This window comes from Pundamilia nyererei, unplaced genomic scaffold, assembly GCF_000239375.1.
Source record: "Pundamilia nyererei isolate P.nyererei 1_Seehausen unplaced genomic scaffold, PunNye1.0 scaffold00152, whole genome shotgun sequence".
Classification (NCBI taxonomy): domain Eukaryota; kingdom Metazoa; phylum Chordata; class Actinopteri; order Cichliformes; family Cichlidae; genus Pundamilia; species Pundamilia nyererei.
In genome coordinates this window covers 300,212-312,432 of record NW_005187553.1, presented here as the reverse complement: position 1 = coordinate 312,432, position 12,221 = coordinate 300,212, and the positions used below count along the sequence as shown (strand labels likewise).

Sequence of the window (12,221 nt, the reverse complement as noted above, 5' to 3'; positions counted from 1 at the left end):
CTTCAAGCGTGCAGACCCTGAATTGGGACACAGCCGATGAGGCCTCCTTCAGCAGGTCGTTTGAACCTTGGAGATAATTTGGTACTTTTGCCTCTGCTCCACACCACGCTGGATTTAAAATCAAACAGTCAACATGTGACTGAAGTGCAGACTTTCAGCTGTAATTTGAGGGGTTTTACAAAAATATTTCATCAACTGTTTAGGAATTAAAGACATAAATGCTGCTTTTAATACTTAAAGATGTGTGAACCAGACAACCACACACACTCACATTAAATCAGGCATTGCTGTGAGGTATCAGAGCTAACCCCCTGCTACTAAACGTTTCCACTAATGTGGTGTTTGTGTCCGATCTACTGCTTCTATGCATTTTTTGCCTCCTCCTTGAGAAAAACAACCCCACAATGATGCAAACGAGCTTGGCTTGCCTGGCTTGATTTTCTTCATACACACGTTTCCTAAAATCTGTTGCGTAATAATGATTTGTGAAACCTGTGCAAATGTGGGTTTATTCTCAAAATCTTTGTGAACATTTCAGCACAGAGGGTTTTTTTTTATTTTTTTTTATATCTTGCAGTACATAGCTCAGACATACAGGAACACTTTTTAATCAGAGTGTAGCGTAGAGTCAGTTAAACTTCTGGGATATTGATCTGGTCGGTGATCTATCAGTTGTTAATCAGTTTCAGCTGGATTATCAACAGGCGCACTAGAGGGGCAACAATGAGACAACTCCCAAAACAGAAATGGTTACGCAGATTAGTGAGCTGCCCTATCCTACAGCCTACAGTGTCATTGCCAGGTTTGCTGTGTCTCGACTAGACTGCAGGAGACAAGCGGTTACTCTAGGAAAGCCGGACAGGCCTGGAGAAGGTCCTTAGCAGGATCGGTATCTGCTCCTGTGTGACAGGAGGAAAAGCATGAGCCCGGTCAGAGCTACAAAATGAGCTCCAGCAGGCCGCGGTGCAAATGTATCTGACCAAGCAACCAGAAACAGACCTCATGAGGGTGACCTGAGGTCAGGGAGAGCATCTCATTAGGTGATGTGCTCCTTTAATCGTTCTGAGCAGCTCTGTGGTACGGGAGGCCGTACTCCGTTGTGCAAAACAAAGGGTTTAAACTATGATGAACGTGCTTGAGCCACGCTGTGATATCCCGTTCGTGTCCACTTTAGTGGCAAGATCGTTCCAAGCATGTATGAGCAGGATTTAAGTTATGGCTGAACTGTCCCAGGCATCTTCTGTTGGCCTAACTACTACAAACGGGTGGATCTCCAGGGCTACGTGACCGTGACCGCTCATTATATCACAGCGGACTGCGATATGAGCGGTATGTATTATTGTAGGGTCTACCTTACAATATAAAGCGCATTGAGGCGACTGTTGTTGTGATTTGGCGCTTTATAAGTAAAATTGAATTGAGTGGTAGATACAAAGACCTATACTGCCCTATATTGTACCTTTTTTCTTTTTATAATTGCGTGGAATCAGTCTTGAGTTGAGTTTTGTCTTTTTTTTTTTTTTGCTGATCCGAAAATTTATCCGATCCAAACCGTGAGATTTTTTTGATCCGTTGCACCACTAGTGATGAAACACCAGTTTTGGTTAAAAACGTCACTTTCAGGATTAAAAGATATGTGCGCTCTGACACAAAGAACATTTTTCTGTTTTCATTGGTATGACGTGACCTCCATGGTCGTGGACAGAAGCTCGAGGTTCTTTTGTGGGTAATGATGATCATAAGAAGCTCAGGTAATCAGGATTTACCTCTGCACACAGATCACACTACAGCTTCTGCTTTTGCTTCATCAGCTTTATTTAGCTCAAGAATACATACAGGATAAAGAGTAAAAAGAAAAGAAAACTGTATGCAACCCCTCTCCCTCTGTGTAAATCATCAGGGGGACATAATGAACAGATCCTGCGTGACGGTAACAGGCCAAACAATGTTTTTCAGTGGGTGAGAAAAAGGCACAGACAGCTCTAGAAGAGGTAACACGTTTGAGATAAAATGGCAGTTTTACAGGGGGCACACAGACAGTTCGTAGTTTGCAGATAACGTGTGGAAAAGTAAAAATGATTGTGGCCAAATGAAAACAATCCTCAACATCAAAATCACAATATTTCATCAAACACTGCAACTGAAGGATGCAAGCCTACTTTCAACTCATTTAATTTGAGGTAAAATTTGTTAGAAGACATAAAATTTGATCTTAAGGACAAAAAAACAAACTAAAACTAAATTCTAGTGTTTCATCACATTTCTACCAGCATATAAACAAGCTTACTCTACTGATGCTTTAACTAACAATAATGGAAAGATAAATCGATTATAGAAATATATATACGTTTATATATATTCAAAACCACGATAAAAGGAAAAAGCAATACCCATTAAATTTGCCTTTTTTTTTCTCTTTTTTTTTTTGGCCGTTTGACCACACCCTCAGCAGGTTATCCACGGCTATGCGTCTGAAAGCCAATTGATCACCTCACATTAGCTTATAGAGTGTAAGAGAAGATGAAGCGCACAGACCGGGCACCTCGGGATTAAAGATTAGACATCAAGAACAATCTGCGACGAAGGGCGACTCAGGATCTGAAGAGAACGCTGAAGTAAAACTATCAGAACTTTCTAGTAATTGCATCATTTAATAGAAAGAAAAAAAATGTTTACAAGTGTATAAAAAACACAAAAATATGCCACTGAAATGACATGCCACTGATTTCGCAAGTTTGTTTCTTTTTGTTTATTTCTGAGTAAAGTGGAAGAGCGAGTGATTTACTTTTTGTTAGTTGAGACTGACTGAAGAAGGACGACGGTGATTTTTGCTGACATGGTTGTTCTGTACACAAATTGGATCAAACTGTGAGAAATTTAGCTGCAGAGAAACACGTCTCTTTTTGTCTCACCGTTAAACCCATTCGGGATGATTAATCTTTCACATCGTTCGCATGAGGAAAATTAGCACCACCTGCCGTTTCCGTCAGAACGGACAGACCTCAGTGATGACTTCTCAGATTAAATCCCTGACGAAAAGTAAGTGATGATGGAGGAAAGCGAGCGCTTGAGCTGCGCCGGGTTGCGGGAAGCCAATTTGGAGCATCTTCGCTTTGACTTTTCCCGGCTCCAGAGCGGGTCGCCGGCTTGTTTCACAGTGAGAGACGGACGGGAAAAGCCAACATCAAGAGACCGTTTGGCTTCGGCTACAATCAACGATCCGATGACGAAGTGATGCAGCGTGTGTGAGTCTCGAATCTTTTGCGTGCATGTCTGTAGGTGTGTGCTCAGGATGCAGTGTTTGCAGGCAGATCCAAAGTCGACTTGCTCGTTTTAAGTGGTGAAGTCGGGCCAACTCGTGACTGGCAGGAATTCCTTTAGGTCATAGGTGAGAGAGGTGGCGAGAGGAGAGTCGGGCGGGATACAAATATGTCCTTCATCAGAGCTGCGAGACACAAAGAGAGAGACACTATTAGGTCAGAGGACACTTCACAGCTGAAACTCTTAAGCTTAAGAATCTCTTGTGTGTCTCAGACCTACACAGGCAGTGATTTCTGGCTTGTTTTTAACAGCAGGAGGTAAAAAGCACCCCAAAGAGTCACAAAAGGTCCCTGCAGGGGTTTGAACTAAGCACTCTTTCGCTGTGAGCTAACCACTGATAAATAAGATCTAACCTGAAAGGAGCCAGAATAGAGCAAAAACTGCCATCTGTGATGTACAGTTTATGCTCCAGACCCATCGCGTTTAATACCTGAGTGAAAAAGATCACTCCCTTTACAATCCAACATTATCATAACAGGAAATCTGTAAGTAGCCTATGCACCAACATGATCAGTTATTGAACTGTGTGGAATATTTTGCCTAATTCCCAAACATTATCTCAGTATGACCACTAGATGGCGCCAAATCAACTGAATTTGGGATGGAAGTCACTCAGTGCCAGTTATCCTCTGACGTTAATTTGAAGCAAGTCTGATAATGTGAGCTGAGGTTAGAGATCTTACCTGCAGTGTCACACAGTCCTTGCATGCCTCCTAAGACTGGATCTCTGTCTGTGAGCAGATGGCTGCGACTCTCCGGTTCCGGGTCCATGATCAGATCTGGTTGGTCGGTTTCGTCCAGACTGTCCTGAAATTGGAGGTTAACGTGTGGTCAGGTGAAAAAGTTTGTTCTGAAAACATAATTATCATTACATAGCATCTATTAGTAGAAACCAACTAAATACTGATTTTTCAGATTTTCTAATTTGTTGTTTTTTATTAAAGGTAAAAACTGAACACTGCAACCTCCAATCAAGGCAGTGAAAAGTCATCAAGACAGAACATTTTGGATTAAACGTCTTAAAATCATCCCTCTCGGCTCTTCCTCCTCTTCCACTCACCAGTAGTTTGTGGGTGAGAAGAAGCTCCTCCTCCATGGAAGGATCCTTTTTCTGTCTCTTGTCCTGGAGCATCACTGGTGACAGCATCTCTTCAGCAGAGTCATGAGTCCTGAACGAGAGACAGACGGATTGTAAAACACGTAAATCTTTGTTTTGATGTTCAGATATAAATTTTTAGCTGTGTCTTCACCTACAATAAAAAGCTGGAACTCTACAATGTCCTGAATGGGCCACTGTACAGAGGACAAGAACACGGCCTTCTTACTGGCGCCTCCCTCAGGACAAATTTCCCATCTTGGCATAGGGCCGTTGTGCTCAGTTACAATAATGCAAGGTGAAACTTGGCTTCCTGTTTGCTCTAAGCACACCTTTGCACCAATAGTTTTATAGATAACGCTGGTCTAGCTTACCGTTTCCTGCTTGTTGCTGAAGTTTCGGAAGGTTTCTCAGCTTCCTCGGTCATACTGCTGAGGAAGGTCAGCTGGAAGTCATCGTCCATGGAGATGTACGGAGCCAACATGTCCAGGTCCATCCCCTCCATCTCCTGAGAAAATGCAGGTAGGACTGAATATTTTGCAGAAAGCGGTTGACTGAACAGTTGTTATCAGGATGTCTTTTGTTGATGCCTCATCGGTTCGTGCTCTTACCACCGGGGTATCTTTCTTCTGGGCATCTTCTGGCCAAAAGGCGAAGAACTTTTCCACCTCGCTGGTGTCCATCACCTCCTCTTCACTGCGGCTCTGAGACACAAACATCGATTAAGGGTTAAAGGGAGGCGCAGACACTTCGACTGATGCACAAAGACTTAAGGCTGACATTTACCTGCTCGGGTTTAGGTGAGGAGCTTGGCGATGATGAAGAAGAGGATGAGGATGCAGATGGAGGAGGAGTGATGGGGTCAAAGATGGGTGCGAGGAGTTTTCTCAGCTGCGGGGTGCACAGATCCTGAGGGTGCTCGGGCACCAAGTTTGGACTGGGTGGACTGGCAAATGAGAGCTCGACAGAACCTGAAAGAGGGGGGGAAAGATCTACTCTGAATAACCACCGACGACATTTCCTCAACTGTAACATAAACGAGGCTTTTAGGTTTATATACTTAAAAAAAAAAAAAAAAAAAGGGGGGGGGGGGGGTTTCCTCTGTTGGCCTCACCTGGACTCAGAGGTACGATGGTGTCTCCGGCATCAGGAGCCAACTGCAGCAGCTCCTCCGGCTTCTCCCGCAGCTCCATGAAGAGCTTCGCGCTGCTGCTGGAATCTGAATCCACATCTTCAGCCTCAGTGGAAACAGTGCTGTCAGTTTTAGACTCACACATGTCGGCAGTCCCGGAGTCTTCATCTGCCGGTTCAACTTTAGGGATGCTACTACAGCGGGTCTGCTCCATGGAGAAAATCACGTCTGGCTGCTCCACAGAGCTAAAGACGAAGAAGACGATGACGTTAAAATCGGGAACAGTAAATGGGCGCACCATCCTCGCTCATGTTGCAGTTTGCGAGACAACTTTGCTGCTTATAAAAGTACCTGAGGATGAAGTTGAGGCAGACGATGGCATCCGGCTGGGACGTTTTACTGTTGTACAACACCGTGGCCTGAGTCTCCGCCCACACGTAGCCACCGTTGTTTGCCAGGAAACGGTACTGGCTGGTGCTAACCTGACCTTTGGAGAGCACTGTGCAGTGTGGACAGAAGAGAAAGAGGATGATGATGATGATGAAGTGCCAGAGCACGTTTTCACTTCATTAAAACACAAATTCTGGGAGCTCCTCGTTGAAACACAGCTTTTAATAACAGCTGAAATGTAGTAAATCCTGTGCCTCAAATACAAGCGATGGACTGATGACACATCGAAGAAACACCCTTAAACTAGTTTTATGAGCTCAGGTGGATCAAAGCCAACTTTTCTTCTCAAGCAGGCACTTTGAGGGTGAAATACGTTTAATGGAACTTAATTCAGACATTGGTTCCTTAGTATATTAGTAGTAATCAGAAATGAGGAGCATTCTTTAAAAAAAAATATATATATTTAGGAATAAATATGTTCAAAATTAGAAGGAAAAACCAGTTTTGGACATTCATGTTGGACACCCCTCTTTCTCTGCCTTCATCATCTAGACTCCAAATGAGAGAATTTCTTTTGTCCCCGTGTGCTCTCTCAAATTTTCAGACTTTGTTTTAAAGGCCAAAATGCACTGAAGGTGTTCTGACGACAGCCGAGGGCCAAATACCCTGCTGAGAGTTTTATGCTGGATTTTTCTTTAATTCGTCACCCGTCCGTATATGAAAGCCGTTTAGACCCAGGTAAGCGGTGAAAATGATTGAAAATATTACACTGTTGTAACACGCAGACACACACTGACACTCACATGTGTGCAGGCTCTTGTTGATGTGATCTGAGTCGAGCGCGTGAAGAAACTCGAAGCCTGAGCGTCCAATCAAATCATCAGGTTTGTATCCCACCAGCTCTGCAACCCTGGAAACAGCGTGAGAAAAGAGAACCAGGAGTTCAGAGGTTTCTTTCCCCCTTTCTTTCGCGCTACAGTGGAATGGTATTCCTCCTGCTTCCCATCCACGGGGGGGGGAGGGAGGTCAAAGGTCGAGATCTGTTACATTTTTCCGTCTCACCTGCCCTCGCAGTGGGTGAAGCGCAGGTCCATGCTGTGACGGGTGAGGAAGGTGCAAGTATCCAGAGGGAACTCCACGCTGGATGGGTGTGGGATGGGCTCACACAGCAGGGTCATGACTCTGCCTGCAGGGGGCGACGCAGAGCCGCTGCCAAAGGGACGAATGTGGCCTGTGCAGTGGAGGACCTGGAGAAAGAGGGCGAGGAATTTAAAGCAGAGTTCATCAACCAAGCACGCTTCAAACAACCGAAATAAACTTTTTTTTTTGCTCAATTTCATGCTGCTTAGCTGTAGTGAGCTCCTTTTAATGAAAAGTATTCAGTTTGTGTCGCTCTGCTTTTGCCAATGTTAAATTCAGAAAGAATAAAACCTCAAATTTGAGCTGTAATCCCTTAAATGCTCAGAAGAGGTTTTAAAAGAGTCCCTGCTCTGTGGCGCTGGAGCCAAGACATGTCAGTGCTGGAAACCCTCTGACTCTTCCAGAGGTTTTAAAATGTAAGTGCAGCACTTTAGACAGGAATGGTAACATCAGATCACGTGCCACTGTGCAGCAAGTACACGTGAGCGCATGAATTGAAAGTAGTGTGTGTGTTTGAACTAGTAGGTGTACCGTTTACAGCGTGAAGGCCGGCTGCCAGCGTTAATTTGACCATATCTCTTTCAGACTGGACTTTAGCTGCATGTGTGTCTGTTGTGCCTATTTTTATGAGGACCAATTATAGCTTCAGAACTAGCCGTCCCTCACTTTGTGACACACCTTCTAAGGCCTGTTTAAAGGGGACGTATTCTGCTCGTTCCAGCTGACAATTTATTATTTTAACTCCTCTTCCTTTCTTGTGGTTGGCTGCCCATCATAAACCGAAGACCTGGGTAAAGGTGGGTGAAGCTTATGTGCTCAAAGCCAGAGGTGTGAGCTCGAGACGTCCTTATTGAAGGTAGTAGTTTATACACCAGCCAAAAGTAAATGTGCACTGCTGTCGTTTGGGCTCGTCGTGCACCTCCCAATTTTTTTTTTTTTTGCAAACAGTAAGAATGTGTTGGGAGAGTACAAGTAATCTTCTGTTCCTGCTCGAGCCCCAAGGCTGTGATTTATTTGTTTTTCCTGAGCAGGAACACTTGTCATTTAGAAGAGGCCTGCAGCCAATCAAGTGCATGAGCCAAAAGTTCAGCTTTCACTTGTGAAAGTATATATTTACATAGGAATAAATAAGGAAGCGGTGAATACGTCCACTTTAAGGGTTAAAGACCTGCTCCAGCTGGACCTGGCGGTATGAATAAAACGGAGAACATTTCTTTACAGCACTGCAAACTGCACTTTGACACTCTTGCATGTTCAGCAAGTTGGTGTATTCTAGTATATTATTACTCTGTTGCTGAGCAGTAGTTAGCTAGTAGCTGCAGTCCTACAGTTTATGAATGCAGCCTACTATTCTAAGCATTTGCACTGTTTACAACTACTTCTGGATCAAAATGCAACATGGATCCAGCCAAAACTTTAATATTGAGGCTTCTAAATAAAAACTAATAGATGACAGCATGGTAGCTGTGTCCATCTTTTATATACAGGCTATAGTTTTAATGTTAAGGCTAGTCCGAGGTTAGTCAGAGGTGAGTGAGCATATCTATCTCTATATCTATCTATGAACAGCTGTGTGTAATACAAACCTTCCAGGTGGCAGATTTGATGTTGACGGTGCGCCCCCTGGTGGTCAGTGTGCTCTTCATTCGCATAAAGAAGTTCCTCTCGCTCGTCTGTTCTGTCCGTGCCTTCTTACTCAGACCTGAAAGCAACGCGACACTGTTAACGTGGGTAATTCACAGAAGTTTGTCAGGTACCAAAAACATTTTAAAAATTCAAAGAACGGCTGAGCTCAGAAAGCACACACAGACGGGCTTTGCTGAGTCTTTGTGACCACAAACAAACAGAACTAATACGACAGCACGCACTAAATTAACTCGTTACAGTCACTCTGACCTGTAATTAAATTCTGGAGATCAAATTAAGAAGATGCTTGTCTTCTTGTCACATGACCGAACTCCAAAATAAAGGTGTCAGTGGGCTCCTGATCCCCGGCTCTGCGTGTTTACCTGGACGTGGAGTCAGCAGGTCTCTGAGCTCCTCTTGATCGCAGGGATGAACAAAGTCATAGATGCTCTGACCCAGCAGCTCCAGCTGTGGACGATAAGAAACCAACAAAACCGCTGAGTCACACACCGACAACCACAAGTATCAACTGCTACCCCTGATTTTTTTTTTTTTTGTTAAAGCACAAACATGTAGTTTTTGAACCTGACGTGTTGGTTAAAAGTCTGTCTGTACTTTATTTTCTCTGGTGAATCAATTTTTCTTTGTGTTTAGCAGCGACTGTAATTACAGTTGACGAGGTCGGGTTAAATCGCCACCGCTGTTACAGCATGCTTCACTCAGGACCTCGGTGAATACTCGCCATAACCTCCTCAAACGGGGCTAAGAATAGATCTAAGGAACAGATTCTTTTTCCTGCTCAGCTTTCATAGACACACTATCCTGGCAGCTCACAGGAAATAAAAAAGAAAACGACTCTTATCTAAGAAAAGCTCGTAAGCGCTGAGCGTACTAAAAACTGATGTAGGTCAGGAATGACAAACAACACATCTACAATATAAGCAATAATGATGGCGTTCTCACGTCCAACGAGTACCTCTGGGGTTTAATTACACACCCTGAAACAACATTATTACAGTTCACTGAAAGTAAACCAAGACGCTGTAATTAACCAAAATAAAAATGACACTTTAGCAAATACGCTGCTGCGCAACTACAGAAATAAACTACAATAAATGCAACACAGGAAATGCCTTCAGTTTAGTCCAGTTTCTAAACCCAGTAAGTTTATATATGTATTTATGGGGATTGGGGTGATGTGTCAAGTGTTTCAAATGACCAACACCGCCAAAAATGGATGTTTGGAGACCAACATCTATTTTCTGGTGTAGAAGGTTTCCTAATGTTACACACTGCACGGAAAACCAGAACTGACTTGGAAAATAACCGGAATGCCAAGCTGACGGATCACAAGACCGTCACACGAAGTGGCAGCTGAGTGGGAAACTGAAGCCGGCACGGTTGAAATGAAAGGAAAAGATTTAAGACTAAAGTCTGGAAAATTAAACTTCACAGTTACGTCTCTCCAGCGCCCAATCAGCCATTAAACCAGCAAAGAGTCTTCATAAAGTAAGCATCACCACACAGGAGGGCACATTTCTGGAAACTTAGAAATATTCATACATTTTTAATCAATTGTTGGAATCATAAATGGTAAAATAAAGTGATTGCGGAGCGAGTGCTTGTTTTGTCCTGTTTGTCAGCAGGATTACTCGCAGAGACACGGATGGATTTGCATGAATTTTTACCAGAGGTGCAGCCTGTTACCCTGCTCTGATTTTATGTCACATTTACAGATAAACATTATTTCAATTTCGTCAAGGAGGAAAAAAAATCAAAAGGCAAACTGATCCTAAGCCAACGCAGACTCGCTCATGGAGGGTGTGGAGGGAATGTTTTTAGCCTCGGAGAAGCTATGCGGTCTCCTGTTACTCGATGCGTTTACGAGAGCTCTCCGGCCTCTCGAAAAAGAAGCCTCGCTGATTAGAACAAACTGAGTAAATAAATGACTTTGCAAAATGTGAAATTTAAATCGGGGAGCGAATAATTTTACATGCGATGCACTTTTATTGCGTCAACAGCACAGGTATCAAAATGTTAAAAACACTTTTAATAAGAGTTAAAAGATATTTATCTGGATATATATGATACAGGCGTTAAGCTCTGCTTTGTGCTTTTGCACGGCTACACTGATCCTGGATGCACCTGTAATAAAGACGGTCCGTTTAAAATTCATGCAGGATATTTTAAGCAGTTTCTCAATAAACGTGATTGTTTACTTCTATGTTAAAAGAAAGGTGGGTTATCACATAATTGTTTTATTGGTCCATTAACTAGAGTGACCTTCACACCCTCGATATAAACAAACCAAACTGTTTGTGTGCAAACTATAGGTTATTACAGCAATATTTGAACTACATAAAAAGTTTCCAGTCATTAGATTCATGCATCCATCCTGAAATAAAATCCTTCTGCTATAAAGAGCCTGGTGTGTTGGAGCAGTTGATGGATGATCTCAATTATGTGAGCATGACTCTTAAGGATAACAAGGAAATTTATCTTTTTTTATGTGAAGCAAAGCACAATTAAGCAGCGGTGTGACCCACTGTTCAAATTTAAAAAAAAAAAAAAAAAAAAGAAGTGGAAACTACATTGGAAAAGCCAGCCCTCTACTGGCTTCAGCTGGACCGAGGACATCACGAGTCCCCCGCCCCCGCCATGACATCTGTCAGGAGAAGTTTGGCAAATGCTAACACGATGCCAAGTGAGCTGAAAGGGGACTTGGAAACCAAACACCTCTCCGGAGAGAAGCTTGGCTCGTTCTCAATAGTGCTGGAACCGAACCAGATGCAGCACAGATTGTGTAAAAGTATCTGAAGGAGGCCGGGGATCCGCGGCAAATGGGCAGAGTTTTCGTTAGACAACACGATCCGAAGAACCGACGGGGCAGGCAGGAACACAGGTTGCCAACAAGCTTTGAAAGCCACAGTTACAGCATCAATTTTTCATTTCAACTTTATTTATACGCCGCAAAATCCCAACAACGGCCTCCTCGAGCCGCTTTATATTGCGAGTTAAAAACCCTACAATAACACAGAGAAAGCCCCCTAGGAGCAAGAACTTAGCGACAGAAATCATAATATCACCATGGTTACAGAGGAGGTTTCACAGCCATGGATCCACACAGTCCTCACTTTCTCCATTTATCAAAGGACGAGTCAGTGTGGTGAAGTTTTGGCAGCGAATACTTTGGTTTCTTTATCACAAACTGCGACTCATACGGCGACGTTATCTGTCCTCGCCTCTACCTACAATCAGTACTTGGCTTGTTACACAAAAATCAATCAACAGATGTCAGGATTAAATGTCCTGGACACGCCTGCACGGCACAAAAACAAATGCCTTAAGATTTCTGTGCCACCCACAAAGCAGAAGATTACCATTTAAAAACATCAAGACAGTGTGTGTGTGTGTGTGTGTGTGTGTGTGTGTGTGTGTACCTGTGTGATGCCAATGTGCTTGTTGACATTCTCTGTCAGGTAGATCATATCTCCCTCCTCAGTCATCACCATGATG

At 43.4% G+C, this 12,221-nt stretch overlaps 1 protein-coding gene across 1 annotated transcript in view; it reads right to left on the bottom strand.

Annotated features, from left to right (window-relative positions):
- Window positions 1-1,794: 1,794 nt before the first annotated feature.
- hif1al (hypoxia inducible factor 1 subunit alpha, like) overlaps window positions 1,795-12,221 on the bottom strand; it is a 22,009-nt gene continuing 11,582 nt past the window's right edge. Inside the window, 13 exon segments of the mRNA XM_013913810.1 lie at window positions 1,795-3,445; window positions 4,005-4,128; window positions 4,382-4,490; window positions 4,792-4,925; window positions 5,029-5,121; window positions 5,204-5,388; window positions 5,532-5,794; window positions 5,901-6,048; window positions 6,743-6,849; window positions 7,002-7,186; window positions 8,666-8,781; window positions 9,089-9,173; window positions 12,146-12,221. The exon segment at window positions 12,146-12,221 is cut by the window's right edge and continues 3 nt beyond it. Of these exon segments, the coding sequence (XP_013769264.1) occupies window positions 3,378-3,445; window positions 4,005-4,128; window positions 4,382-4,490; window positions 4,792-4,925; window positions 5,029-5,121; window positions 5,204-5,388; window positions 5,532-5,794; window positions 5,901-6,048; window positions 6,743-6,849; window positions 7,002-7,186; window positions 8,666-8,781; window positions 9,089-9,173; window positions 12,146-12,221 (1,693 nt within the window). The 3' untranslated portion in view covers window positions 1,795-3,377.